We start from the raw sequence: 26,266 nt of genomic DNA, 5'->3' as shown, positions 1-26,266 counted from the left end.
CAAGAAGCTGGCTTGTTCGCAGGGAGGCGTTCAAGCAAGCAAGAAGGCAAGGGCAGCAAAAGGAATTCTAAGTCCAAGGACAATGAAGGGTGCTTCGAGTGTGGATCTATGGATCATTGGAGACGTGATTGTCCGGTATGGAAGGAGAAGCTGAACAAGATGAAGAAAGCTGGAAGTTCAGCCCACGTGTGTGATGAGGACACATGTGATGAACTCTTGACGGTTACGGATGAAAGTAACGGGGAAGTCATGGCAAGTTCTTCGTGTAAGGATTCTTCTTCAAGTTGGATTTTAGATTCCGGGTGCTCATATCATGTGTGTGCAAATAAGTTGATGTTTAACACATATGAGGATAAGGATGCATGCAAGATTATGTTGGGAGACAAAACTACATGTGCAGTTTTGGGCATAGGGACTGTGAAGATCAAGTTGCAAGGTGGTGAAGTTTGGACTCTTAGTGAGGTAAGGTTTGTACCTGCACTAAGAACGAATCTAGTCTCTCTTGGTTCTTTGGATAGAGAAGGTTGCTCTTACAAGGCCAAAGGAGGGAAGCTCATGGTCACACAAGGTTCTGTGGTGGTTATGAAGGGGGAGATTCAACCAAACAACACATACAAGCTCTTGGGTGGTGCAGAGATTTGTACCAAAGAAGGAGGGCAAGCAACAAGTCTTAATGTCAAGGAGCCGGTCCAACATGATGTAGCTGCAAGTATGCTCAAGAGAAGTTGGGCAAGGAATGTTAGTCAAGGTTGTATGACTAACGGTTCATCATCAAAGGTGCTTGATTTCAAAGCTGCAGAAAGTGTGGAGAGGAATATCCACAAAGGTGAAATCAAAACAAGGAATGATGGGGAGGATGTTGTTGAAGAGAAGCTTCTTGCCAAGGTGGTCATGGAAGAGACTCCATTTGAGGTGGAGCTTGACACAAGGGCTGAAGAAGGAGGGCAACAACAACAAACTCACAAAGGGGTTCTACTTGAGGTGGAGCCATCATCAAGTGCAAGGTCCGGGCCCAAGGAATCCATCAAACCTTCCCTAGGTTTTGGATGGATGGACCAAGAAGTTCCAACCACGTTTCGGGGCGCTATAGGGAGCATGAAGCGGGAAAGTTGGAGAAGTGCATTGATGAAAAGAAATGTGTTCTTAAATCCAAGAGCAAGGAGTGCTAAGTGGAGATTTAGTGAACAAATGTTTGGTATGTGGTTTGCATATCAAGGGAAGTCCAAGGTTCAAGGTTCCAAGGAGGCAAGGAGCAACGAATTTGGCAAGGGGGAACTCTTCTATGCACAAGAGGTCCAAGTTACTCAAGTTTAGGCTTGGGTGGAGCACCTTCCACCAAAGGTGCATTGAGGCAAGAGGTGTATTGCCATGGTGGAGCTCTTGGAAATTACTAGAACGATTTCTAAGAGGTTGAAAAGGTTCTAGAGGTCAACAATGGTTCACGGGGGTGATTGAATGGTTCGCCAAGGTGGAGATTGTTGTAAAATTGGCTCACATTTAGTATGCATGCGAAGGAGTGAGCGACCGGTCGCTAGGTTTGGGCGACCGGTCGTTTAGAAGCAGAGTCGAAGTCTGAAAAATTCGCAGGAAGCGACCGGTCGCAAGGTATCAGCGACCGGTCGCCCCTGTGCTGTGCTGATGTTTTCTTACGTGTTTTCAACTGTGTTTTCGGTGGCTATCGCTTTCCAACTAATTGCAGGTGCTTAATGGGTCACTTCTGAGTTAAAAGAAGGTGGACTACCTGCTGTATAGTTGGGAGAGCACTCATTGCCAATTGGTTGTCTTGGTTTGGAGAATCCATTCTCCATTTTCTGGTTTTGTTGGAAGGTGGCTGAAGTGGGATTTGTTTACTTGCATGATCTGATCTTTAGTCTAAGTGGGAGACTAAAGGAAGGAACGTGGAAGACAAGATGGTGCCTTATCTTGTGTCCATTGGTCTGTGTAAGTAATGGGATGTAAAGCAAGACATTATAAGTTGTGAAAGCAAGTTGAAGTTAGGTGTGGTTAATCTCAAAGGTGGTCAAGTAGCTGGGTGCTATTGTGTTCAAAGGAGGTTAACTCACCAAGGGAGAACGTGAGGGAGAGCAATCAGTTCAAGTTAGGAGCTGAGTTGGGGTCTTGAGAGTCTAGACACCAAGGAGGGAAACACCAAGGGGTGTGAGAGTGTTCACAAGTGCATCAAAGTGTTGAGCAAGGGGTGTGAGAGAAAAGAGAGCTTGGGGAGAGAATAGAGTTCTAAGGGGGTTTTTCTGTGTAAAACCAAAGTTGTAACTTATTCTTTCATGAAGTGAATTTCTCAAGGGGATCACCAAGAGGATGTAGGCAATTGCTGAACCTCTATAAATTCTTGTGTCACTTTGTGCTTGGTTGTTGTCTCAAGTGTGTGTGTGTGGTTCATCCATCATTGTGTGTGTCACAAAGTCCATCAACAACAAGATCATTAGGGGAGTGAGTGAAAGTGTTTGTCCATTTTTTTTTCACAACACCATGTTCTGTTGTATAATGGACAGTCAGCATAATAGCCAACAACCTGTCTCCTAGAACGATGTCTGTAGAACCTGGTCCAAGTGTTTGGGGGTCTTTAGTTACTGCTTCTGTGTTGCATGAGAATCGTGACATGCAAGATCTAGCTTACAGGTTCCTTATTCAACTAGAACCCAAAAACCCTTCAAATTATATTTCGCTATCGAACTTCTATGCCTCTTCTAGGAGGTGGGACGTTGTAGCTGAAATGAGAAGAATGATGAAAGAAAGAGGTTTGAAGAAGGCACCTGGGTGCAGCTGGAGAAGCATTAGTTCAAAGACTCGTTGTTTCTATGTTGCTGATGAAGCACATACTTGTTCTAATTCGATCTATCAGATGCTTGACTACCTTATCTTAGTGATGAAGGGAGCCTGCTATTCTGATGATTTTGAACATCCAGCATAGATCCTTTTTATATTGGGGCAGCATTCGTACTACAGTTAGGGACAGCATTCGTACTACAGGTACCATTTAGTGATCTAATGAATGTTGTCAGTTGCTTACACAACTTTGTAATTTTTTTCTTTTTCTTTACTAAATTCAGGTCTTCCTAATGTAAGTGATCTAAGAGCCTTATCTGGCTTACATGCAACGGGTGTTGTGGTAGCTGCAGCTTGGACTTGACATTGAGAAAGTATGGGGAAGAAGCTCTGCATGTGCCAAGACAATTTGCCAGTTTGAATAAATAAATAGACAGCAACTTTCTTGCAAGAAGACGAAAGCAGTTTCTTGTGGTGAGTAGAATTAACGACTCAGTCAAAGTTCGAAAAAAATAAAAATAAGTTCTTAAAGAAAAAGGACTAATAAATTGTTAAAGATAAAGTGATTAAATTATACAACTTGCACCAATTATGGAAGAATAATTTATTTGAAGATTCCTGAAGTTGTCTGGGGTGTGCGATACAAGTGGTTGGACAAATATATACAAGTGGTTGCACAAGAATAATTTATTTTTTGAGAGATGTTGGGACGATTATTTATTAGTTTACTGGACATATACAGATAGAAATTGTTAAATCAATCTAAAACTAATTCTGGTTCACCTACTACAGCGTGCATTATATTATATTTTAGAACAAGGTGGTCAGGAAACGACAAAGCTGACGAGTTCTTGTTGTGTTGAAATAGACCCAATTGGCTGCCATTCATACATCGACAAGGGACTGGAGATCGATCAATCTGCAAATTAGATCTGGAGGTTTAGTTGTTGTTTTCGTTTTGGCGAAGAGAGAGAAAGTAGTAGAGAGAATGGCTGAGGCAGTTGTTTCCTTTGTGCTCGAAAGTGTCAGAGACTTCACCATTCAGGAAGCCAACTTCTTGTCTGGAGTCAGCCGTCAAGTTGAAGCTGCACAAACTGAGCTAGAATTCATGCAGGGATTCCTCAAAGATGCAGATGCAAGACAAGGACAAGATACAAGAGTCCGTATTTGTGTTGCCAAAATTAGAGATGTGGCTTATGATTTGGAGGATGTCATCCAAACTTATGGCTTGAAAGTGGATTCCAAGAAGCAGGAAAGAGGCCTCAAGAAAGTTCTCAAACGATTTGCCAGAACCGTCAAGGAAGGGTTTGATGTTCACAGGATTGGGGCAGAAATTGAGAATATCACTACCAGAATTTCGGAGTTGAGATCGAGGTTGCAGAGTTATAATATCACGGAAATACGGGACAGAGACAGTAGTGGTGGTGAATCTTCCTTGCAATTGCATGAGAGGCAAGGACTACTCAGGCGAACTTATTCTCATGTTGTTGAACGTGATGTTGTTGGGTTAGAGAACAACGTAGAAGGATTGGTAATGCATGTATTGAAGGATGAAAATCGTCATCAAGTTGTATCTATTTGGGGGATGGGCGGTTTAGGGAAGACCACCCTTGCAAGACAGCTTTATCATCACAAAAAAGTAAGGCACCACTTTCGTAGTTTTGCTTGGGTCTGTGTATCTCAACGGTGTCAAGTAAGAAATGTTTGGGAAGGAATTCTGTTTAAACTGATTTCTGCTACCAAGGAACAAAAACAAGAAATTAAGGAAATGACTTATGATGAAATAGCAAAGAAGCTTTTTCGTGTCATGGAAGAAATGAGATGTTTGGTGATTCTTGATGACATTTGGAGTATCGAGACATGGAATCTTTTGAAGGTTGCATTTCCAAATGTGCAAACAGAGAGCACAATACTGCTTACTACACGCAATCAAGCGGTAGCTTCCTTCCCAAATAGAAATGTTTTTCTCCACAAACTCCAGCCACTCAATGAGAATGAGAGTTGGGAACTACTTGTGAAGAAAGCAATACCTGCAAGGGCTGAAATCGGTATTTTCTCACCCTCCATCTTTTCTTTTCCAGTTCCTTAGTTATATAGCGAGCCACATAGAAACCATTGCATATGACACAACTTATGTAGTGTTTTATCTTTTTTCAGTCATTGTTGGGATTACCCTTTACAATTTTATAAACTGCCTTACTTGGTCACACATTTGTTAGGTAGTATGGTAATTTATCTTATGCAATTGCAAATAATAATCACGATAATTTTAGCTAATTCAAGATTTTCTCCCAGCCTCCTCTTCAATCCAACAATATCCCATACGTTTTATGTGTTGGTGCAGATTTAATTTTTAAATGTTTTCCATTTGGCATGTATTATAAAATCCAAACTTATAATAAGATAAAGAATATCAGTAAATTTCAGGATTTCACAATTTTAATTTTAAATCATTCGAGCAAGGAATATCCACTACGATTGCTCATACTACAAGTCTGTATTTAATTTTTTTTTTCTTTCCTATTTTCCAGACTTGGGAATGTACAGAGACTTAGGAAGGAAGATTCTTCAATATTGTAAAGGTTTGCCATTAGCCATCATTGTGCTTGCCGGAGTTCTAGCAAGAAAACCCTCCATTAGAGAATGGGAGAGAGTGTATGAGAATGTTCATGAATACATAAGCAGAGGCATAGGTCATGAAGAAGAATATGGAGGTGTATCACAAGTGTTGGCATTGAGTTATGATGACCTACCATATTACTTAAAACCATGTTTTTTATATTTAGGTCATTATCCTGAAGACTCTGAGTTTTTGGTGAGCAAATTGACAAAGTTATGGATGGCAGAAGGTCTTATCTCCTCGAGACAACAAAGACATGGTTCGGGGAAAACAATGGAGGATATAGCACGTGACTGCTTGAGTGAGTTGGTGGAAAGGTGTTTGGTTCAAGTGGGAACAAGTGGTTCAACTGGGACAATTAAAGGTTGTCGAATCCATGATCTTGTGCGAGACATGTGTTTGTTAAAGGCAAAAGAGGAAAGCTTTCTCCAGATTAACAATTCTTTGCAGGAAAATATTTCTTTTGTGGCAGCCGAGGCAACACAATTGGGGAAAATTCGAAGACTTGCAATTTACTTGGATGAGAAGGCAGATAGGTTGGTTTCTTCAAGAGATGAAACAAATGGGCATGTAAGGTCTCTATTATTCTTTGGCCTAGAAGAATGGATGCCAAAAAGTGAAAAAGGATTACTATCTCCGTTGAAGGATTTCAAAATGCTTAGAGTTTTGAAGGTTGAAGGTCTTGATGAAGTAGAAGTAGAGTTGCCAAGTGAAATTGGAAATATGGTACACTTAAGGTTTCTAAGTGTGAGGCTTAGCAAAATAAAAACGTTTCCGCCATCCCTAGGTAATTTAGTATGCTTGCAAACTCTTCATTATATTGTTTACTTTGTAAGACAGCTCATGGTCATCCCAAATGTGATAATGAAGATGAAACAATTAAGACATTTATATTTACCCTGGAATTACAGAGCAAAGGGTAAGCTGGAGCTGTCTACTCTTGGCCATCTACAGACCTTATATAACCTTTCAAGTGAGTATTGTGATTTGAAAGATGTTGGTAGATTAACCAATCTTAGAAAACTGAGAATAAGAGTGTCAAGCTCTTTGCAAAATCTGGAGGAAATCTTAAAATCTACAAGCAGAACGCTTAATCGTATCCGGTCTCTAATTGTGTTTGTGGAAAACAATAGTGGTGAAGAGCAAGCCATGCAAATAGTATCAAGCTGTCGGGGTATATACAAATTGACGTTGGTAGGGCCAATCGCAGAATTACCGAAAGAGCTCCACAACTATCCAAACCTCACCAAGTTACGATTGTGGGAATGTGGTCTCAAGGAGGACCAAATGGGAATGCTAGAGAAATTGCCAAACCTAACATCTCTGAGCCTTAGAATGAAAGTTTTCAAAGCGAATACAATGATACTGGTTTTCTCCAAAGGAGGCTTTCCTTCTCTTCAATTTCTTTTTTTTTTTGGTATGCACGAAATAACAGAGTGGAGGGTAGAGGAAGGAGCCATGCCTAGTCTCTGCCAATTGCGCATTGAATATTGCAAGGGATTGACTACACTTCCAGATGGGCTGAGATATATTACTAATCTCAGGGAATTAACCATCAGAAGGATGCATAGAGAACTCCACCGTCGGATTGAGGAAGATGGAGAGGATTTCTACAAAATTCAACATGTACCTTCCCTTGTAATTGGAGAACCACACGAGGACTAACCACCACCGATGCAATGATGGCAAGGTAATTTCTTTCTTTTAATTTTTTAATTTTAAAGCGAAATGGTTGCATTTTAAAGCGAAATGGGTGGTTTGGTTTGTGTTTATTAGTTATAAAATGAAGCAGCGAGAGAATATTAAAGTAGAAAAGCCAACAGAATATGGGCTCCCTTGTTTAGCTATATTTTCTTTCTCCATTTTTATTGCTTTTTGTTTGTGCTTGTGACTTGTGAGTGAGAAGCTTAAAAGCCAACAGGTTCAATTTCCTTATTTTGAGACCAAATATCTTATAATAATATTTGATTTGTTTTCTTTGTCAATTTTTGCTTGTGAGTCCTGACTCATGAGCCTTATCATTTCCCAATTTCCAAATATTTTATTACTTATATGTTTTCTTTGTCCATTTGGATTGCTTTTTTGCTTGTGCTTGTGAGTTGTGAGTGAGAAGCTTAATCTAAAACCAACAGGTTAAATTTCCTTATTTTATTACTTATAAAATGAAGCACCGACACCGACACCGAGAGCACAAAATAATAATTCTATCGCATGCCAAATTCAGGTTTTCGATGGTTTCGTGGCAATCTTATAATAATATTTCAAGGCATGTTAAAATACATCACCATTAAATGTTCTTTTTGAAGTCAATCAAGTAAGAGTTGAATATTTATGTGCTCTTTCCATTGCTACGCGAACAACAAGCAACATGATTTTTTCTAGTTGATCATGTTAACAACAAGTTATCCCTCCTTGTTTATGTAAAAACATAAAACACAAAGCTTAAATATATACTCTCTTTTTTGGCATACTGGATAAACTATTACGTACAAGAGTAATAGATTGAAATGAGTGTTTTTATTTTCAAAATGTAGTACGATATTACTACTTTATTCATTTTGGAATGCAAGTTTTGACAAGTAAACTGCTGAATTTGTGTTATGGTAGCTAGCTGCAGCTAGGAACTACTATATTCATTGAGAGAAAGTATGTCGAAGCTCTACAGCAGAGGGAGCATGTGCGAAGCTGAACTTACTTGGAGAAGAAAGAAATGCCCTGTGAAATCAAGAGGAGCAAAGATGTGGTCAACTAGTTTAAAGTTCATTACAAGCTTTGGGGTCTAGTGGTTGTCCAACAGTACATTTATGTTACACTACTGAGAATATTAAAATTTCCTTGATGAAACCTTGTATTTGTATTCCTCTTTTGTGTCTGCTTTCAATTATGAATATTTGAGCCTGTGGGTATGACATGATACCTTTGTTTATTTCACGGTTAGCATTCCCAACTTGGTCCCATGTGCCATATCATATGATTTTATTTTTGTGATACATGTACATTTACGAAATCGATATACTGTAATGGATGATGCTACGAAATTGATATACTATAATGGATGATTTTATCTTTGTTTATAAGTTTTTTAAGTGCTATTGGCCCCCAAGATAGGACATGTAAAAGCATTGGCGGAGCCAATTAAGGCCCACAAGGGTCACGTGACCCTTCTCAACATTTTAAAAATATTATATTTATCTATGTTATCCAAATTGTTTTATAGCTATACTTACTATTGACCCTTCTTACAAATATAAATTGTCTACAATGAACATGAATATGATTTATATTTGTTTTCATGTCTTCATATGTCATTTATGTGTGTGTCACGGATTTGATTTGATTTTCTCATTCTATCTAAAATCAACTTTTGATACTCTTTCATTATTTTTAGGTTGCTAGAATTTGGGTTACACTTACTAAGATATTAAATTTGTGATATTAAAATTTAATCATTATAATGAATTCTTATATATATTTTCCTATAAAAACTAAATTCTTTGTAATTATAAAGCTATGTAAAGTTGACCCTCCTTGATAGAATTCCTAGCTCCGCCACTAAAAGAACTCAAATATTTCCCAAGGCGAGTCGTTTTTAATGCTGCCCTCCCTGCACTCTGAAACATTTAAAATACGCTGTTTTTCATTCTTTTTTTTTTTAATAGTAAGAAATAGTATAGCCTCACGGCTGTACTCGGATTTTTCCTAATTTTTTTATAATAAAATGGTATAGCCGTGCGGCTATACTTGGTTTAAAAAAAAAAATTAAAAAACAGTACACCCACGCGGCGGTACTTGGTTTTATTAATTTTTTAAAAGAAATAGTATAGCCCCACGGCAATACTCGGTTTTTTCCTAATGTTTAAAAAAACAAACGTACAATACTCGTATTGAACATGTACGTATGTATTTTTCACTTATTTTTTACAAAATTTTCAATAATACACACAAAATTCACGTATTATACAGATATTATTGAATATATATTAAAATATTATATAGTGGCCGAAATTTTAAGTTGTCATTTGCCAAAATTTTGCTAAATAAAACTCATACGTATTTTATTTGTATAACTGCGCGGCTATACCAAATTGATATCTATAAAGTATAAACTAATGCAACTAGGAGGACTCTTTTTTCTTAATTTTTTTAATTAAGAAGTATAGCCGAGCGGCGATACTCGGTTTTTTCAACAAAAAAATTTAAGAAATAGTATAGGCTATACACAATTTTTCCTAATTTTTTTTACGGCTATACTCGGTTTTTTTTTTGTGCAGCTATACAGTACTCGGTTTTCCCAAATTATTTTAGAAAGGAACTAGTATAGCCGCACGGCTAAACTGTTTTAATTAGTAATTACAAACCAACCACATGATGTTGCAATAAAAGAAGGCAGACCTAATTTAGAAACAGTAGTTCACTCAATTATGAGCACTTATCTAATGGTCACATCCCTGGTTACAAAAAAGCTCATGCTGTTTCATGAACAAACATGAAGATCTATTATGTATCAGAGTAATTCATTCAACTAAGAGTGCCAAAACTAATGGCAACTAAAAGACACTCGATTTCCCGTAGAGCTTGGTTTTCCATTTATAGGGGGTCGTCTCTGGCTTGGAAGTGTTATCTCTGACCCTTTCCTTTCTTTAAGAGAGTTCTCACCCTTGGACTTTTTGGTTTTTGTAGAATTTTCAGAAATATGGCATGGAACACATTGTGTAGGTTTCTTAACCAAGTTATGATTTTTCAGAGCTGATGGTCGTTCTGCTTTGATCCTGTTTTTATTTCCGGTCACCGTTCATTTTCTGAAACAAAATGACCAAACACAAAGGTAAGCAAATACATTGTACAAGATGTTGATCGTATTTTCAAATAAATACACTAATGCTGCTGAAACGTCCATACAACCTACGATTTGGAACTAAACCTTCAGCTATAGATATTGATGGCATCAATACACTTGGGACACAAGATTTTGAAATTCTTGCAACAGTGGGTGGAGAAACATCTTGGTGCTCCTCTGTAGATAAAATCCAATGTCAAATCACCCAATGACCAATAAATACACCAGAAGAATAAAAGGATGAACAAACATTTTTTTCCAAACATTAAAAAAGGTACAGAGAAAGGGGAAGGGAAGGTTTTGCATCATTCTATTGGAGTAAGGATTGATCATAGGAGTAAATCAATCAAACAAGCTCCAAAAACTCAATCGGAAATCAGACATTTAAACTGAGACTTCTTTTGTCTGAGGAAAACATATCACAAACTTTTATATCCCGAGTTCACACTGACTGGAATGAACAGATCATATAACGAGGGATAAGGTCACCTAAACAAATAGCAAACTGGATTACAATAACGTACATTCTTCTTCATTCCAATGCACAGAATATTGCATGACACACCATGTAAGTTTAATCACAGTTCTAAAGAGTACAGACCATTTGTATATTTTTGTTAGAGAGAGTTTTGTCATCAATAGAGATCGTGAATTTTCAAAGAGGTTTCTTTACACTTTCTTGAACATGACAACTGCAAATTTAAGTACAATTCTAAGTATAAAAGATATTACAAGCGAATTCAAAGATACAAATCAGACTGAGCTAACAAACTTTCAGAGCTCCATGCTGTGATAGACATGAAAAAACCTGTGAGTTGAACAAACGCAATTTGTCAAAACACTAAGCAAAATAACAAGTTCCAATACCTTCACCTTCAAAAAAAAAAAGTGTCAATTATGAGGACTGAAATAGATTAAACTTCAAATGTCCAGTATGTGTCAATTGGCAAAACAGGCAGCTTCAAAAGTCCAATACTCCATGAATAACAATAAACCAGGACTGAAATAGATTAAAGTTTTAGATCAAGATTTGCTGCATAATTGAAATACAGGATTGAAGGAAAACCTAGAAAACAAAAATCAATTAAGGCATGACGATCATCTTCGTCTTCTTGTTGCCTGACCTTCACCTTTGGCTACACTTCAAGATTCCCAAGAGAAACAAGAAAATCCATTTCAGAATCATTTTAATTTTTACTTTCTAATAACATAATACAAAAGAATAACCTAAAAGATAAATAAATGAAAACTGAACACAAACCTTTCCATTTTCCTCTTTTTCTCTCTTCTGAGAGCTTCTTCAGTTGTTGGTGTTTAGGACCATGAAGTGAATGGCTCTGAATTTTGGGATTATTCAAAAAGATGGGACTAAATTGCTTTCTGGATTCTCTCTCTTGTTCTATATGATGATGGAAAGTAGGAACGTGCAAGGAATCATTCCTCAGGTGTTTGTGCAATTTTACCACCCCATAAACTTAAAGGGCAAGAACCCTTTGTGGATGTATTTGTGCTATGTTTTCTAGTGCGTTCACAAACACAGAAACAAAACTTTTGTAAACTTTCATTTATAATGCAACCTAATTTAGTCACTTTAATCAGAATAAATTTCTTCATTATGTGAGAGACAATTACAATTACAAACAAAGCACATCCTGTTCTGTTGCGTAAAAAAGAAAAGGACTATCATTCTATCTCTGTATAATCCACTAAAGCACAAGCACTAATCTAAAGGCTAGTTAAAACTATGCACAGATTATCTCAGAGCTTGGTTACAACGAAGCCAAGATGTATCCTGCATCAGTGTGTTTCACTCAACGTATATACTATTTGATCTGACCAAAAAGATAACTCTCACCAAATATATAAGCTTCCAAATCGTTACAAGCTTCAATGTTGATGTTCGACAAAGCCTTCAATATCTGTATAATCCACTGAAGTACAAGCACTAATCTCGGCTTTTTCCTAATTTTTTTAAAAAGACGCGGTTTTGTCCCCTTTTTTCCAAAATGTAAATCGTATAGCCGCGCGGCTGTACTCGGTTTTTAAATTTTTATAAATTGTATAGCCGCCGGCTATACTCGGTGTTTCCTAAATTTTTATAAATTGTATAGCCGCCCGGCCGTCGGCTATACTCGGTTTTTTTTTTCAACGAAATCGTATAGCCGCGCGGCTATACCCTAATTTTTTTACAAAAGAATAGTATAGCCGCTCGGCTATACTCGGTTTTTGAAAACAGTATAGCCGATCCGCTGTACTCGGTTTTTTTATTTTTAGAAACAGTTCAAGGTTCTTGCTATGAAAGGCAATTAGTAATTACAAGCAAGCCACATGATGTTGCAATAAAAGAAGGCAGACCTAATTTAGAAACATTAGTTCACTCAATTATCAGCACTGATCTAATTGTTACATCCCTGGTTACAAAAAAGCTCATGTTGTTTCATGAACAAACAGGAAGATCTATTATGTATCAGAGCAATTCATTCAAGTAAGAGTGCCTAACTAACGGCAACTAAAAGACACTCGATTTCCCGTAGAGCTTGGTTTTCCATTTCTAGGGGGTCGTCTCTGGCTTGGAAGTGTTATCTCTGACCCTTTCCTTTCTTTAAGAGAGTTCTCATCCTTGGAGTTTTTGGTTTTTGTAGAAATTTTAGTAATATGGCATGGAACACATTGTGTAGGTTTCTTAACCAAGTTATGATTCTTCAATGCTGATGGTCGTTCTGCTTTGATCCTGTTTTTATTTCCGATCACCGTATCATTTTCTGAAACAAAATAACCAAACACAAAGGTAAGCAATTGTAAAAGATGACGATCACATTTTTAAATAGATATACTAATGCTGCTGAAACACCCGCACAGCCTAGGATTAGGAACATGCTGCTGTTTCAAGTACTACATATCAGACTCAATGTTTATGAGTTCATGCTATTTTCTTCAATCTATCAGAAAGAAAGATCTTAATTATTTAGAGATTAGCCAAATATGATTACATCCCCCCCATCACTTTGAGGCGTTCATTGGATATCAGACAATAGCTAATTATTAAGCGTATGCATGTTCTGTTGTATAATGGACAGTCAGCATAATAGCCAACAAGCTGTTTCCCAGAACCAAAAAGTAGGATCCAGTATTATTATCAATGACCCCATCCTCAGCTTTTCAATTTTACACTTACTGTACAATATCTGCTCATTAAGAGTTGAGATTCCATATCATGACATCAGTTAGATAAGTGTAAACCACAAAGCCTGATTGCAAGAACTACCTTGATATAGATTAAAAAGGAAGAGAAATTACCAGGACTTGATAAGACAGCACGTGGCCTTGGGATTGAGCTGGCTCTAATATTTTGTTTACTCAGCTCTTCCATTTTACTGTCCTTCATTTCTCCTGTCAAAAGACACATTCAAATGTCAAAACTGGAAGACAAACAAAAATCTTTTTCCCCCTAATAAATATGATAGAATCTGTTTTGTCACGAAGCATATGATTTTGTAACTAAACCTTCAGCTACAGATATTGATGGCATAACTACACTTGGGACATAAGATTTTGGAATTCTTGCAATAGTGGGGGGAGAAACATCTTGGTGCTCCTTCTCTGTAGATAAAATCAAATGTCAAATTACCCAATGACCAATAAATCCTCAGGAAAAAAGAAAAAATAATATGAACAAACATTTTATCCTAACATTAAAATAGGTAACGTGAAAGGGGAAGGGAAGTAATGCTTCTATAGTGAGGTAGTATTTAAAAGAATGGCATCATTGCTCCGGAGTAAGGATTGGTCAAAGGAGTAAATCAACAATACAAGCTCTGATAACTCAAACTGAAATCAGACATTTAAACTGAGACTTTTTCTGAGAAAAAAACATATACTGAACCAACGGCCTGAGCTTCATCTACAAAGGTCAAGCCACATGGACGAAATTTGTCTGGAAAACCAATAATGAATCATGAGGACTAATAAACATTTTCCTAGGGCTTTGTAGGTATACAATCTACCACTTTCCTTAACTTGGAAGTGATACGCATGCCAATCCTAAACTGATAAACTGATCACCTAAACAAATAGCAAACTGGATTATAATAAAGTACATTCTTCCTCATTCCAATACACAGAATATCGCATGACACACTTTTCTGGACCCTACCATGTATGTTTAATCACAGTTCTAAAGAGTATAGACCATTTGTATATTTTTATAAGAGAGTTTTGTTAACAATAGAGATCATGAATTTTCATTTTCTTCTCCCATTCTTTTGTGCAATTCTCATGCTCAGTATTACAATGAAATTAAACAAAAAGGTTTCTTTACACTTTCTTCAACTTGACAACTGCAAATTTAAGAACAATTCTAAATATAAAAGGTATTATTACAAATGAATTCAAAGATACAAATGAGACTGAGCAATCAAAGTTTCAGAGCTCAATTCTGTGGTAGAAATGACAAAATGCATGAGTAAAACAACCGCAATTTATAAAGCAGAAAGCTTCAAAAGTCCTCTTACTCAATACTCCATGGATAACAATAAAACAAGACTGAAATAGAACTCAGAAAGCAAAATTTTGTAAATTTGATTAAACTTTCCAAACTAGGAAATACAGGATTGAAGGAAAACCTGGGAAACAAAAATCAATGACGGCATGACGATCATCTTGGTCTTCTTGTTGCCTGACCTTCACCTTCGGGTACACTTTAAGATCCCAGAGAGAAACAAGAAAACCCATTTCAGAAATTCTACTTTCTAACAACATAATCCACCCAAACAAAGAACCCAAAAGACAAAGCAAGCTAAATAAAATGAAAAATGAACACAAACCCATTTCAGAAATTCTACTTTCTAACAACATAATCCAAACAAAGAACCCAAAAGACAGAGCACAAACCCATTTCTTTTTTCCTCTTCTTCTCTCTCTTCTGAGAGCTTCTTCAGGTGTTGAGGGAAGTATAGAGAGGAGGGTCCAATATGCCCAAATGGGGTTTTGGACCATGAAGTCAATGGCTCTGAATTTTGGGAATATTCAAAAAGTTGGGACTTTGCTTTCTGGGTTTTTCAACCAAAAAATAATTGCTTTCTAGGTTCTCTCTCTTATTCTATAGTCCAATATGATGGTGGAAAGGGGGAACGCGGAAGGAACCATTCGTCAGGTCAAAGAGGCTCAAGTTTTAGACTGATGATTTGTTGAAGGCAGCACAGTTGATCACGCCTCTTAGCAAATTGTGACGTTTTCTGCTAAGTGAGATGTCAACGCGCAACCAACGGCTTCTTTTTTTATGAACCGCGTGTCGTTTTTAGCCAACGGCTTCTTATTCGTTAAGGGGGAATTCCATTTCAATTCAAAGTTGGAGAATTGACAAAAAAGCTTCCACTAGGATTAAGACTCAAAATAAATTTATCTTCAGTTGTCTGCAAAGGTAATGTGGAACAATATGAGTTAGAATTTTTAGATTGAATTTGGAAAAAGTTTGTGTGCCTCAAATACTTTCAATCGATCAACTGAACCCACTGAGTCTAAGGTTGAGTTAAAAAATTTCAATTTAATTTCGCTAAAGAAGTCAAATTAAAGTCTTCTAAATTTCAACACAATCATATAACGGAGGAGAAAATCGAACCTAGAACCTTGAGTGCAAGGTAAATACTCTTAATTACTTGAACTATAATTCATAATCATTTTAAGCCTTGCAAATTGGGTTCCAATCCAAGCAATAGGAGACATCCTCCTATCCTAATTCCTTTACTTGTAATAAAGGAATGGGTGTATCCCTTGCATCATAAATCTTTGTGGTGTCTATCTCTATCAATACTCACCAAATAGATGAGACCTTGAAGCGCTCCCTCAAGCTTAATCACGCACATAATTAATATGTAGACTTGAATGCAACACATTAAATATAGCAGCGCCAGTGTTTAATTCCCATCAAGCTATCCAAGTGGAAAGTGGTGGTGTTTTCTGCCAGCATTTATTTATGTAGCCTTTCATAATCGAAGAAATAAATTGGTTTTTTCCTATTTTGTTTCTATATTCATTAATTGTCCCTTTTATAAAATGTCTAATAACTCACGATAATATCACCAATATTATAAAAACATGTATTATTTGTTTAAGAAAAAATACGAAGTTTGCATTTTAAAAAACACATATTTTTCGTATAATTAAAAAGTATATGCAAGGGCGGAACCATGAATTTTTTGGTGTGTGGGCTAGCTAAAATTTTTATCTTAAAATTTAATGAATATTTTTTTTATTAATAAGAACTTACAGTTTCTATAGTTTTTCTATAAATAAAAATAAAAATAAAATCATACAAAATCACACTTGTTCATAGCTGCATTGACCAAATTTCAATAAACTTTAAATCATACCTTTGCAGTTTGAATCCATTTGAATTTCTTGGCACCAACCCAATAAGCTTCACAAATGCAAATTGCAAAAATATAAATAATTAAGTTCACATATATAACCGTTGTAAACACAAGAACAATAGAATTATGTGTTAACATACTGTTATGTTTTCGAAAGCCTCTTCCCACCTGTGAGTTTCAATTACTTACTACGAATGCAATTGTGGGTTGAAGGACTTGCAAGGGTTTTTATTGAGTCCATGTTAAAGAGCTTTCCCTTTTTCTGTGGGTCAAAAAAGGATATTTCATTCAACACCGCCAAAAGGGAATGCAAATAGACTTGAGAAAAAAAAAATTAAAAAAAAAATTCCCTAATGTGTTGTAGTTGATAGTGGGCTATATAGGTTTTGTTATAAATATATATATATTATTATTCTTCAAAAACTTACTTGCAAACAAAAAAACAAAAGGCAGCATACTTCTTATTACCATGTCGGTGGACCACAGCCTTGGTTGTGGTTCTGCGCTTGAGTATATGGAAACATAATTATTTTAAAAAAATACGTACATACGGATATAATACATAAATATATTAACTAGAGTCATAATACTTACACCAATAGAGAAACACCAAAATTCGTTTTTGGTATTCCAATTTCCTTTTTCATATAGCCAGTTGTATCCAATTTGACATTGGAGGCATGATTATCTTATAAAGCATTATTATATACTCAATTAGAGGGGGAAAAAAATACTTTACCTAGAGTTTACTCCACCTTAATTGTAGGTCAAGCAAATTATAGTTTCAAGCTCACATTTTCATGCTCGGATAGCCCATGTTTATGATGTATTTTAAAGAAAATTATGTACTTAGGGCTTGTAGTTTAGTTAATTAAACATGGATCCAACATGAAAAACAGGCTATGAAATCTTCTTCCATCTTGCAACATGTGCTCTAAAATTAAAAGGGCCTAATTCTTTTCATTTGGCAGCTATATGCATCAAAAGCTTTCTTATTTATTTACTTCATTCTTTTCGCTTTCAAAAAGCCCAACTTGTACAGCTAAAGGCTCCTCCTTGCATGCATTTTGTTTATATATATGTCATGAAATCTCCTACAAGCCACATGATGTAAACAGTGGAAAGATAAAACAAATACAGGATTATAATAAAAAAGAATCTAACTTCCCATTTAAAGAAATCATGAAAAAGAAAAAAGCGAGGAAAGTAAGTGATATATGCACGCCACATCTACCTTTCTCACACTCCTTCATACATGAGGAGTGCATGAAATTACTTTTGAAGTGTAAATAAATAACACTATCTAAAATTAAGTAGATGAATAGTATTTGGAGCTTGCATTTTACTTTTGCATATTAACTCTTTTACATGGCTTGAGATAAGTGGAGATGTGAGTTAAAATGGGTATGATAAACTACTCCCTCATAATCAATCTAATTTCTATTTTTTCAGGTATTGGATTACGGATTCTAATGTGTAATAGTTTTGAGTTTTGACTCATTACGTGTTGGTAAACGCAAAGAAAATCAAGAAGCATAAGAATTCAAATATCCATGCGTTAATAAACTTAGATGAAGTCATGAATCAGAATAATTACAATACCCATTCTGAATAAGTAAACATGCCACATAAAGTTATTAAATGGGCGTACCTAGGTCCATGTATCATATCTCATGGGTTATGGAAAAATATACAATTATATGTTTTGGTACTTGTGATCGTGAACTAGTGATATTTGAGAAAGGGGAACAAATCATCACAATGCAACATGTAAGGCAAGAATGGTACGAGCATACCAATTTCAAATGAATCAAAATTTTGTAAAGAGGCTTTGCCTCCAAGTTAACCAAGTCTTTTGCAGATTTTAGGCCGATGGGCCTACATCAAAACTTATAATAAGGACCACTGATCTCTTGGACCCCACGATCTACCCTTCAATTACTCAAAATATGATGTGCTTCAGTCAAAGTTCATAACTTTCTTCTCCTCCAAAATCAGAATCCTTTTCTTTCATACTGCTGGTGCTGCCCAACCCAAAACCTTCTTTAAACAGGGAATATTTATTCTCCTTTCGAGATTATTATTTTATATATACCATTTTGTTCTCATTCTCTTCAAACATTTAATTACTGCTTAAAATAAAGCTAATTGTCCATTCTCCCCATAATAATAATTTATTTACTACTCTACCATCAATTATACAATGTACATTTTCTGGACCCCGGTGTAAAAAAAGATACCCCTTGCCCCTGCCATGTACAGAGAGGTAGGCCATCCAAAGCCAAAGAGAAGGGAAAACCCCAGGCACCACTGTCTGCAACATACAAAACCAGAAACCGAAACCAAAACCAAAGCCAAAGCCAAAAACCCGAACTTTTTCAGCAAAAAGAAGCACAAAAATCACAGTTTCAAGCACAAAGCTTCAACCTTTACTCAGCTCTCAGCTGGGTTTCTCTCAAAACCCCCAAAAACACCTCCCAGACCTTCCAAAAACTGACATGATTTGATACAAAAAGGAACACAGCAAATGGGTTTTCTCTCAAAACCTGTTCCCAATTTCTTCCTGTATTTGCTTTTGTTCTTCTTCAGTCTTCAGCTCATCATCCCACTTGCTGAATCTGCTACTGATATCACCTCCTTGGTCTACAAGGGCTGTGCAAAGCAGACCTTTTCAGATCCAACTGGGGTTTACTCTCAATCCCTCTCAGCCCTTTTTGGGTCTTTGGTTCAACAGTCCACCAAGGCCAAGTTTTTCAAAACCAACTCTGGCAGTGGCCAAACCACCATCTCTGGTCTCTTTCAATGCAGAGGGGACCTCAGCAATTCTGACTGTTACAACTGTGTGAGCAAATTGCCACAAATGTCTAATAATCTCTGTGGCAAAACCATTGCTGCTAGGGTTCAGCTGATTGGGTGCTACATGCTCTATGAAATCTCTGGTTTTGCCCAAATTTCAGGCATGGAAATGTTGTTCAAGACTTGTGGAGGAACAAATATTGCAGGAAGTGGGTTTGAAGAGAGAAGGGACACTGCCTATACAGTGTTGGAGAATGGTGTTGTGAGTGGCCATGGCTTCTATACAACAAATTACCAACAAGTTTATGTCTTGGGGCAGTGCCAAGGAGATGTGGGAGACTCAGATTGTGGTGAGTGTGTGAAGAATGCTGTGCAGAGAGCTCAGGTTGAATGTGGGAGTGCCATTTCAGGCCAAATCTATCTCCACAAGTGCTTTCTTAGCTATAGTTATTACCCAAATGGGGTTCCCAGGAGATCCTCCTCATCTTCATCATCATCTTCTTCATCATCATCAGGTAAAATGGAAGTCAGATTTTGTTCTTTTGGATTTGGGGCCAAGACTTTTTGTTTTTACAATTTATCCAATTTCTGGTTAGGTTGTCAAAGAGGGCTTTTTGTTAAGTTGGGTAACTTAGATTAGTGTTTCTCTCTCTAAAAATGGTTTCCATTATATTGATCTGAGTTTTGAATGTGCTTGATTGAAATAGGGTCAGGAAATACAGGGAAGACAGTGGCTATCATTTTGGGAGGAGCAGCTGGAGTTGGGTTTCTAGTTATATTTTTGTTGTTTGCCAGAAATTTGATGAAGAAGCATGATGGTATGTAAATTATATACATACAAGAATATGAGATGCATCTTATTTCTGCTTTTAATTTTTATTGTTCTGATTCTAAATTCTAATTTACCATGGTTGGATCATGTTATTCTGTGCAGATTATTGATAGGAGGACATGGGTTCTCAAGAAGCAAGCTTCTTTTAAGGTGGTGGATACTTGCAACAATTTTTTGTTTTGTTAATTTTCTTTCTCTTTTTTATCCTCTTCTAGAGAGAAGAAAATGAGGTTTTTGTGGTGGATAGAATTGGCAAAGGCAAAGTAGGAAGGCGGAAAAGAAGAATTTTAGAGCATGAAATTCAGAAAAATTTTCACCTCCGTGAAAAATTGATGTAGGAATGAATGTTTGTCATTTTGAAATGGATGGAAAAAAATCAAAAAGAAAAAAAGAAACGGGCAAGGACGAACAGATTTTGGCTTCTTTTCTTTGTTTATTATTGTTTTACCTTCCTTGTCCCTGATGAGTCATGTGGGTGTGTGTTTGTCTCTTTTTTCTCACTTCCCCGATTTCTTCACAACTTTTATGCTTTTTAGAAAGTTGCAAGTTGCAAACAACTTCTCTTTCTTTCTTTCTCATGAGCGCGCATAACACAGAGCACATACTTTTTAATTTATTTATTTTTCTGGGGTTTTTTTTTTTTTTTGTAATTTATTTATTGGCGACATTGCTAAAAAATTTCAAGGTTAGAAGGAGGTTTGTTTGAAAGTCATGGCCCAGAAGAAAAAAAACTATAACGCTTTTTGAAATGCCAATTTATCCAAACCGGAGAAATTTGTTCATGGTTCAGAATTTTTCTTATTGGTAGGAGAGGCAAGAGTTGAAATTCGAATCTTTACAGGGTAAAAGTATATGGCATAGCTTTACCCTTATCCAAAAGAGTAATATGTTAGGTAGGCTATCATTTTATACCACCCCTAAGATGTACTTGTATAACGGGTTCTCATCTTTGTGAGACCTTTATTAGAGAGATGGTATACAATGTGATACGTGTTGTGTTTGGCCTGGCTCGGTAAAAGTTTGGTGAAACTGCCGACTTCAAATGGGTCATACAGAGGATGGCGTAGGTGGCCATTGTACACCTCGATATTTTGTCACTTGAGCTATAAGCCCTCATAATTCAAGTTGAAACTTAAAGTGCTACAAGCCACCGACCATTCTTTTTGGATGAAACTATCAAAGTATCATTGTCCTTGTCTGCCATTGTAGTTTGATAGACATTCATTAGTGAGGAAATTATGAAGCTATCCTATATCTATACATTTGAGTTTGGCAATGAAGGAGGGCAAAAAAAGAAAAAAGCCAAGACCCAAAGGATGCTAAAGAAAAGTTGAATCAAGAATGATGTTACATTAGAAGATACTCTCATTTTCAGTAGTGAGTTAAATTTATAAATAAAAAAAATGGGCCCCAATGAGGATTAGGCCCTACAATTTCGTACTCTCTTATTCAGTGGGGAAATCTTGGATGAGTTGTTTTAGATTTTGGATGCTGATGAAATTGCTAAGCTAATAATTTTGTGCTAAAGCCCGGCTTGTAGTTTAAGATTTGTTTTACTTTCACCAACAACTCAAGAGGGAAAAAGATAAAAAGTTTCTATGATGTCACAGCAAATCTTCAACTTCTAACTTCAGCAACAAGAAAAAAGGAAATTCATGAGAAAAAGAAGAAGCAAAAAACAATCAAAGTTCCATATTTGCTGGATTCTGTTCATATAAATTTAAAGTGAAGCCATAGCTCCTATAACGTAATTTAAAATTTTAGTAGGAAACCATACGTCGTAGTCAGTTGAAACCTATTTACATCTGAAGGCCATCTAGTCATACTTTGGAATAGACGAGTTTGAAAAGAAAAATAAGTACTTGGATTTGACAACAAGGTTAAATTTGCTACGGAACTTAGAAAACATTTGGTTGAAAATATTGACATCCATTTGTTTTCTTCATGTTATTTTTGTCCATATCGTGACATACATGAATTACAGTAGTCTCCCGGACAAAGTGATCCCATAAGATCATCTAAATTCTTAGATTTGAGATGCCCTAATATTCTGATATCTTGGCATGCATATTGTTTAGCTTTGGTCCAGATTGGATTGTGATTAATCTTGAATGGGCTTTGACTTTCAATTTTTTTTTTTGGGTCAATGGAATATACTTAATTAATCTCAGGTCAAATCTTAAACAAACTCACTCACTCACTCAGTCACAGGCAGCATTTGGTGTTGGTAGTAGTTGTGTGTGTCAAAGGACAGGATGAAGATGAATTTCATTCAAACAAATATATATGCAGTAGAAAATAAAAGAATAAAAAAAGGGGAAAAAGCCAATAACCAGTGGACACTGGAAAGTCTCATTCCATGCTGTCAACAGGTCATTTTTGTGTGCAATGACAGGTCAGACATGGGTGATGGGTCCCACATACATATCTTCCATGCATGCATCCTCTCCTCTTTGTCCCTTTGGTGGCTGGCTAGCCTTCACACTAGTTATTAGTTGTCCAGTTTGTAGTTTTCCTTTTACTCTAGAATGCTCTTCTTCAAGATCATTATGACAATTTTCAATTTTGTAACTTGCAAGAATCTTAGAATGTCAAATGGGAAGTTTTGAATACAAAATTCAGCCACAAAAAAAAAAAAAAAAAAAAAAAAAAGACTAAAGAAATCGATTCTTGAGATTTGCAATGCAATGGAAGCTCGAGGTCTTGTGCCGGATGAATATAGCTTTTTGGCAATTTTAACGTCATTTTGCAATGCAGGTATGGTTTTTGAGACTGATTGGTGGCTGGCTGACCCGGATGAATCTGTTAAATCAGAATTCCAACATCCCGAAAAAAGGTTGTCAATCGGATGGAGCCAGATCCATAACTGCAATTTGTCCATTAATAACCCCGTTCATGCATTCAACAATCTGGGCAACTTCATCCAAACACCATGAGGAAGAAGCATAGTTTTTCGAGAGAACCACGACCGAAAATTTTGATTCTTCAATGGCTTTCATTCAAGAGTTTTGGTCCAATGATTTTTCCCCTCTCAAAGCTCTTCGTCGTCTCTGAAAATGAAGATCCCTTTTTGGTCCAAAGCTGTGTATAAATGGTCTGTAAAATTTGTGCGGGTGTCCTCACCTCTGAAGCTCAGGAAAACGTCATATTTCTTTGGAGGAGGAGGAAGAGTGGTGGAGGGTAGAAGCATCCGTTGAAGACTAAGCAGCTCTGTTTGTGGCAGCTTTGGCAATTTACTAACCCATCTAGCATTCCCCTCTGCAATTTTGGGGAAGATGCAAAAATGTTGACCATGCCGGCCTGCAAGTTGTGCTGAAAAAATAAAACAACGCAGTCGACTACCAGTGCATCAGGCATATATGAAGTCTTGCCGCAAGTCTCCGAATTTTGGAGATTTTGTGGGCAGCCACATAATTTACAACAAAATTAGCTCATAAAAAATAGATCATACAAAGTCAAAAAGTCACGTTTACCGGATCTTTTTTCCCCTTTCATTCTTTTCATTCTTGTAGTTTCAATTTTCGTAATTTTACGGTTCATCCCTAAGTCATGGAGGGTATTTTGGATGAAATTTTGGATAGAATTAGATGGAAATTATATGTACTTGAATTGAATTGTGATAGAATTAAATCACAAGGGTTAAATTATCAAAACTAAAACTACAAGAACTAAAGTAAAAAAAATCAACAAATTAACGGAACCAAAAGTGACTTCTTTTTAAAATACAAGTTATATGGGAGAGATAGAGTTTTTCTCACCGGTGCCATAAGGATTCTAACCTGAGTTTGCCAAGACCCTTCTCCACAAAAAAAAACTTTCTTATAATTTTGCTATTCTTGGCCAGTAACACAATGACACATGGGCTAATTTTTTCATGTGTCATTGTGTTATTTGCCGAGATATAGTTGCAACTTTGCATGAGAGTTTCTTTCAATAGTGTTAGCAAGTGACTTTTTTTCTTAAATAAATACATGAAAATATAAGAGAACTCACGTGCATTCAGCATGCACAGCTAAACCCTTCCAAAAACCCCATTCAAACTCTAAGTCTTCGAGTGTCCAACAAGCTCCTCCTCTCCAAAATGAACCAAGTCTCAATACAACCACCCCCTCCTCCACCGCATCCACCCAACGCCGACCCTCGCATCCTCCACGCCCGAGCCATCACCGCCGCCAACATCGACCGTTCCCTCCGCAATAACCTCATCACTCTCTACTCCAAGTCCAATCTCCTCTCCTACTCTCTCCGCCTCTTTCACCAAATCTCTTCTCCCAATGTCGTCTCATGGACGGCCGTGATCTCGGCCCACTGCAACACCCTCTTCGCCCTCCAACACTTTGTTTCCATGCTCCGCCACCCCACTTTCCCCAACCAGCGCACCTTCGCTTCCCTCTTCAAAACCTGCGCTTCTCTCCCTTCTCTCTCCTTCGGCCTTGCCCTCCACTCCCTATCTCTCAAGCTCGGCGTCTCGGCGCAGCCCTTTTCCGGGTCTGCCCTCATTCATTTCTACTCCAAATGTCGCTTACCCATTGAAGCCCGCAAGTTGCTCGATGAAATTCCCCACAAAGACGAGGTTTGTTATGCCGCGGTGATTGTTGGGTTGGCGCAGAACTCGAGACCCGTTGAGGCGTTGTCCACTTTTGCTGACATGAAATGTTCTGATATTGGGTCTACTATGTATAGTGTTTCCGGCGCACTTCGTGCTGCAAGGGAGCTTGCTGTGTCGGAGCAATGTAGGATCATACATTCTCATGCTATAGTTACGGGACTTGATGGAAATGTTATTGTGGGGACGGCTTTGGTTGATTCGTATGGGAAAGCTGGGCTTGTGTCTGATGCTAGACAGGTTTTTGATGAGAACTTGTCAAGCATGAACATTGTGGGGTGGAATGTGATGCTGGCTGGATATGCACAACAGGGGGATACGAAATCGATGCTTGAGATTTTCAATGCAATGGAAGCTCGGGGTCTTGTGCCGGATGAATATAGTTTTTTGGCAATTTTAACGTCATTTTGCAATGCAGGTTTGGTTTCTGAGACTGATTGGTGGCTGACCCGGATGAAGGTAGATTATGGGTTGGAACCAGCGATCGAGCATTATACGTGTTTGGTTGGTGCAATGGGAAGAGCTGGTCAATTGGAAGAGGCTGAAAGGGCTGCACTGACAATGCCGTTGATACCAGACGCTGCAGTGTGGCGATCATTGCTATCAAGTTCAGCGTATCATAAAGCACCTGATTTCGCTAGCTCCATGGCTAAACGGTTATTGGAAATTGACCCACATGATGACTCTGCTTATGTAATTGCTGCAAATGTGTTATCAAACGCTGGAAGGTGGGATGAAGTTGCAGAAGTGAGGAAGATGATGAAAGATAGGAGGGTACAGAAGGACGGTGGAAGGAGTTGGATCGAGGTACGGGGGAAAGTTCATGTCTTTTTCGCCCGGGACAGAAGGCATGAAAGAATGAATGAGATCTATGCTAAATTGGTAGAGTTGATGGAGGAGATAGGAAAATTAGGATATGTGCCGGTTTGGGATGAGATATTGCATGAAGTTGGGGAATGGGAGAAAAAGGAAGCCCTTTGGTATCACAGTGAGAAGTTGGCAGTAGCATTTGCAGTGGTGAGTGGCGCGGCACCACCAGGCAAGTCAATAAGGATTGTGAAGAATTTGAGGATATGCCGGGATTGCCATGAGGCATTCAAGTATATCTGCAGAGTATTGGAGAGGGAGATCATTGTGAGAGATGTAAACAGATACCATAGATTTGTTAATGGTAGTTGTACTTGTGGAGATATATGGTAGATTGTTTAATATAGTTGAACAGAAGAGGAGAAGAAGAGGAAAAAGGAAATGGGTTTGTGTTCATTTTATTTAGTTTGCTTTGTCGTTTGGGTTATTCTTTTGGATTATGTTAATAGAAAGTAGAAAATAAAATGATTCTGAAATGGATTTTCTTGTTTCTTCCTGAGGATTTATTGGTCATTGTATTTTATCTACAGAAAAGGAGAACCAAGATGTTTCGCCA

General features: G+C 37.2%; 4 protein-coding genes and 1 pseudogene across 6 annotated transcripts; 4 read left to right on the top strand and 1 right to left on the bottom strand.

Annotated features, from left to right (window-relative positions):
* Window positions 1–2,545: 2,545 nt before the first annotated feature.
* Window positions 2,546–2,929, top strand: LOC148297156 (pentatricopeptide repeat-containing protein At1g09410, mitochondrial-like). Its single transcript, XM_088247176.1, has one exon. The coding sequence runs from the start codon at window positions 2,546–2,548 to the stop codon at window positions 2,927–2,929; it is 384 nt and encodes a 127-aa protein (XP_088103302.1).
* Window positions 2,930–3,580: 651 nt separating this feature from the next.
* LOC110747215 (putative disease resistance protein At1g50180) lies at window positions 3,581–8,422 on the top strand. 2 transcript variants are annotated; one of them, XM_088246426.1, is made up of 3 exons: window positions 3,581–4,832; window positions 5,316–7,094; window positions 8,016–8,422. In XM_088246426.1, the coding sequence occupies exons 1-2, from the start codon at window positions 3,773–3,775 to the stop codon at window positions 7,067–7,069; spliced, it is 2,814 nt and encodes a 937-aa protein (XP_088102552.1). In that variant the 5' UTR covers window positions 3,581–3,772; the 3' UTR covers window positions 7,070–7,094; window positions 8,016–8,422. The 2 variants fall into 2 exon arrangements, with proteins under 2 accessions (XP_088102552.1, XP_088102551.1); XM_088246425.1 differs by having other exon boundaries at window positions 8,012–8,422.
* A 4,178-nt stretch (window positions 8,423–12,600) lies between these two features.
* Window positions 12,601–15,427, bottom strand: LOC110769324 (uncharacterized). Of its 2 annotated transcripts, XM_021973276.2 has the most exons (5): window positions 15,132–15,421; window positions 14,864–14,938; window positions 13,746–13,841; window positions 13,539–13,631; window positions 12,601–13,003 (listed from the first exon to the last, which is right to left on the bottom strand). In XM_021973276.2, exons 1-5 carry the CDS (start codon window positions 15,133–15,135, stop codon window positions 12,741–12,743), a joined length of 531 nt encoding a protein of 176 aa, XP_021828968.1. In that variant the 5' UTR covers window positions 15,136–15,421; the 3' UTR covers window positions 12,601–12,740. The 2 variants fall into 2 exon arrangements, with proteins under 2 accessions (XP_021828968.1, XP_021828969.1); XM_021973277.2 differs by lacking the exon at window positions 13,746–13,841 and having other exon boundaries at window positions 15,132–15,427.
* A 3,341-nt stretch (window positions 15,428–18,768) lies between these two features.
* Window positions 18,769–20,660, top strand: PDLP2 (plasmodesmata-located protein 2). Its single transcript, XM_021973295.2, has 3 exons — window positions 18,769–19,920; window positions 20,113–20,223; window positions 20,340–20,660. Exons 1-3 carry the CDS (start codon window positions 19,137–19,139, stop codon window positions 20,345–20,347), a joined length of 903 nt encoding a protein of 300 aa, XP_021828987.1. The 5' UTR covers window positions 18,769–19,136; the 3' UTR covers window positions 20,348–20,660.
* Window positions 20,661–24,223: 3,563 nt separating this feature from the next.
* LOC110769344 (pentatricopeptide repeat-containing protein At4g33170 pseudogene) lies at window positions 24,224–26,130 on the top strand (annotated as a pseudogene).
* The last annotated feature ends 136 nt before the right edge of the window (window positions 26,131–26,266 follow it).

The sequence above is a fragment of the Prunus avium genome, chromosome 1 (assembly GCF_965620075.1).
Source record: "Prunus avium chromosome 1, drPruAviu1.hap1.1, whole genome shotgun sequence".
Taxonomy (NCBI): domain Eukaryota; kingdom Viridiplantae; phylum Streptophyta; class Magnoliopsida; order Rosales; family Rosaceae; genus Prunus; species Prunus avium.
This window is presented reverse-complemented; position numbering and strand designations above follow the sequence as displayed.

What these genes read in the sequence shown, in the direction of transcription:
- LOC148297156 (XM_088247176.1), top strand. Translation starts at nt 2,546, where the DNA reads ATGTCTGTAGAACCTGGTCCAAGTGTTTGGGGGTCTTTAGTTACTGCT.
- LOC110747215 (XM_088246426.1), top strand. Translation starts at nt 3,773, where the DNA reads ATGGCTGAGGCAGTTGTTTCCTTTGTGCTCGAAAGTGTCAGAGACTTC. An exon ending in ACCTGCAAGGGCTGAAATCG is followed by an intron (nt 4,833 to 5,315) that starts GTATTTTCTCAC and finishes CCTATTTTCCAG; the next exon opens with ACTTGGGAATGTACAGAGAC.
- LOC110769324 (XM_021973276.2), bottom strand. An exon ending in ATCAATATCTGTAGCTGAAG is followed by an intron (nt 13,632 to 13,745) that starts GTTTAGTTACAA and finishes GTCTTTTGACAG; the next exon opens with GAGAAATGAAGGACAGTAAA. An exon ending in TGCTGTCTTATCAAGTCCTG is followed by an intron (nt 13,004 to 13,538) that starts GTAATTTCTCTT and finishes ATTTTGTTTCAG; the next exon opens with AAAATGATACGGTGATCGGA.
- PDLP2 (XM_021973295.2), top strand. Translation starts at nt 19,137, where the DNA reads ATGGGTTTTCTCTCAAAACCTGTTCCCAATTTCTTCCTGTATTTGCTT. An exon ending in ATCTTCTTCATCATCATCAG is followed by an intron (nt 19,921 to 20,112) that starts GTAAAATGGAAG and finishes TGATTGAAATAG; the next exon opens with GGTCAGGAAATACAGGGAAG.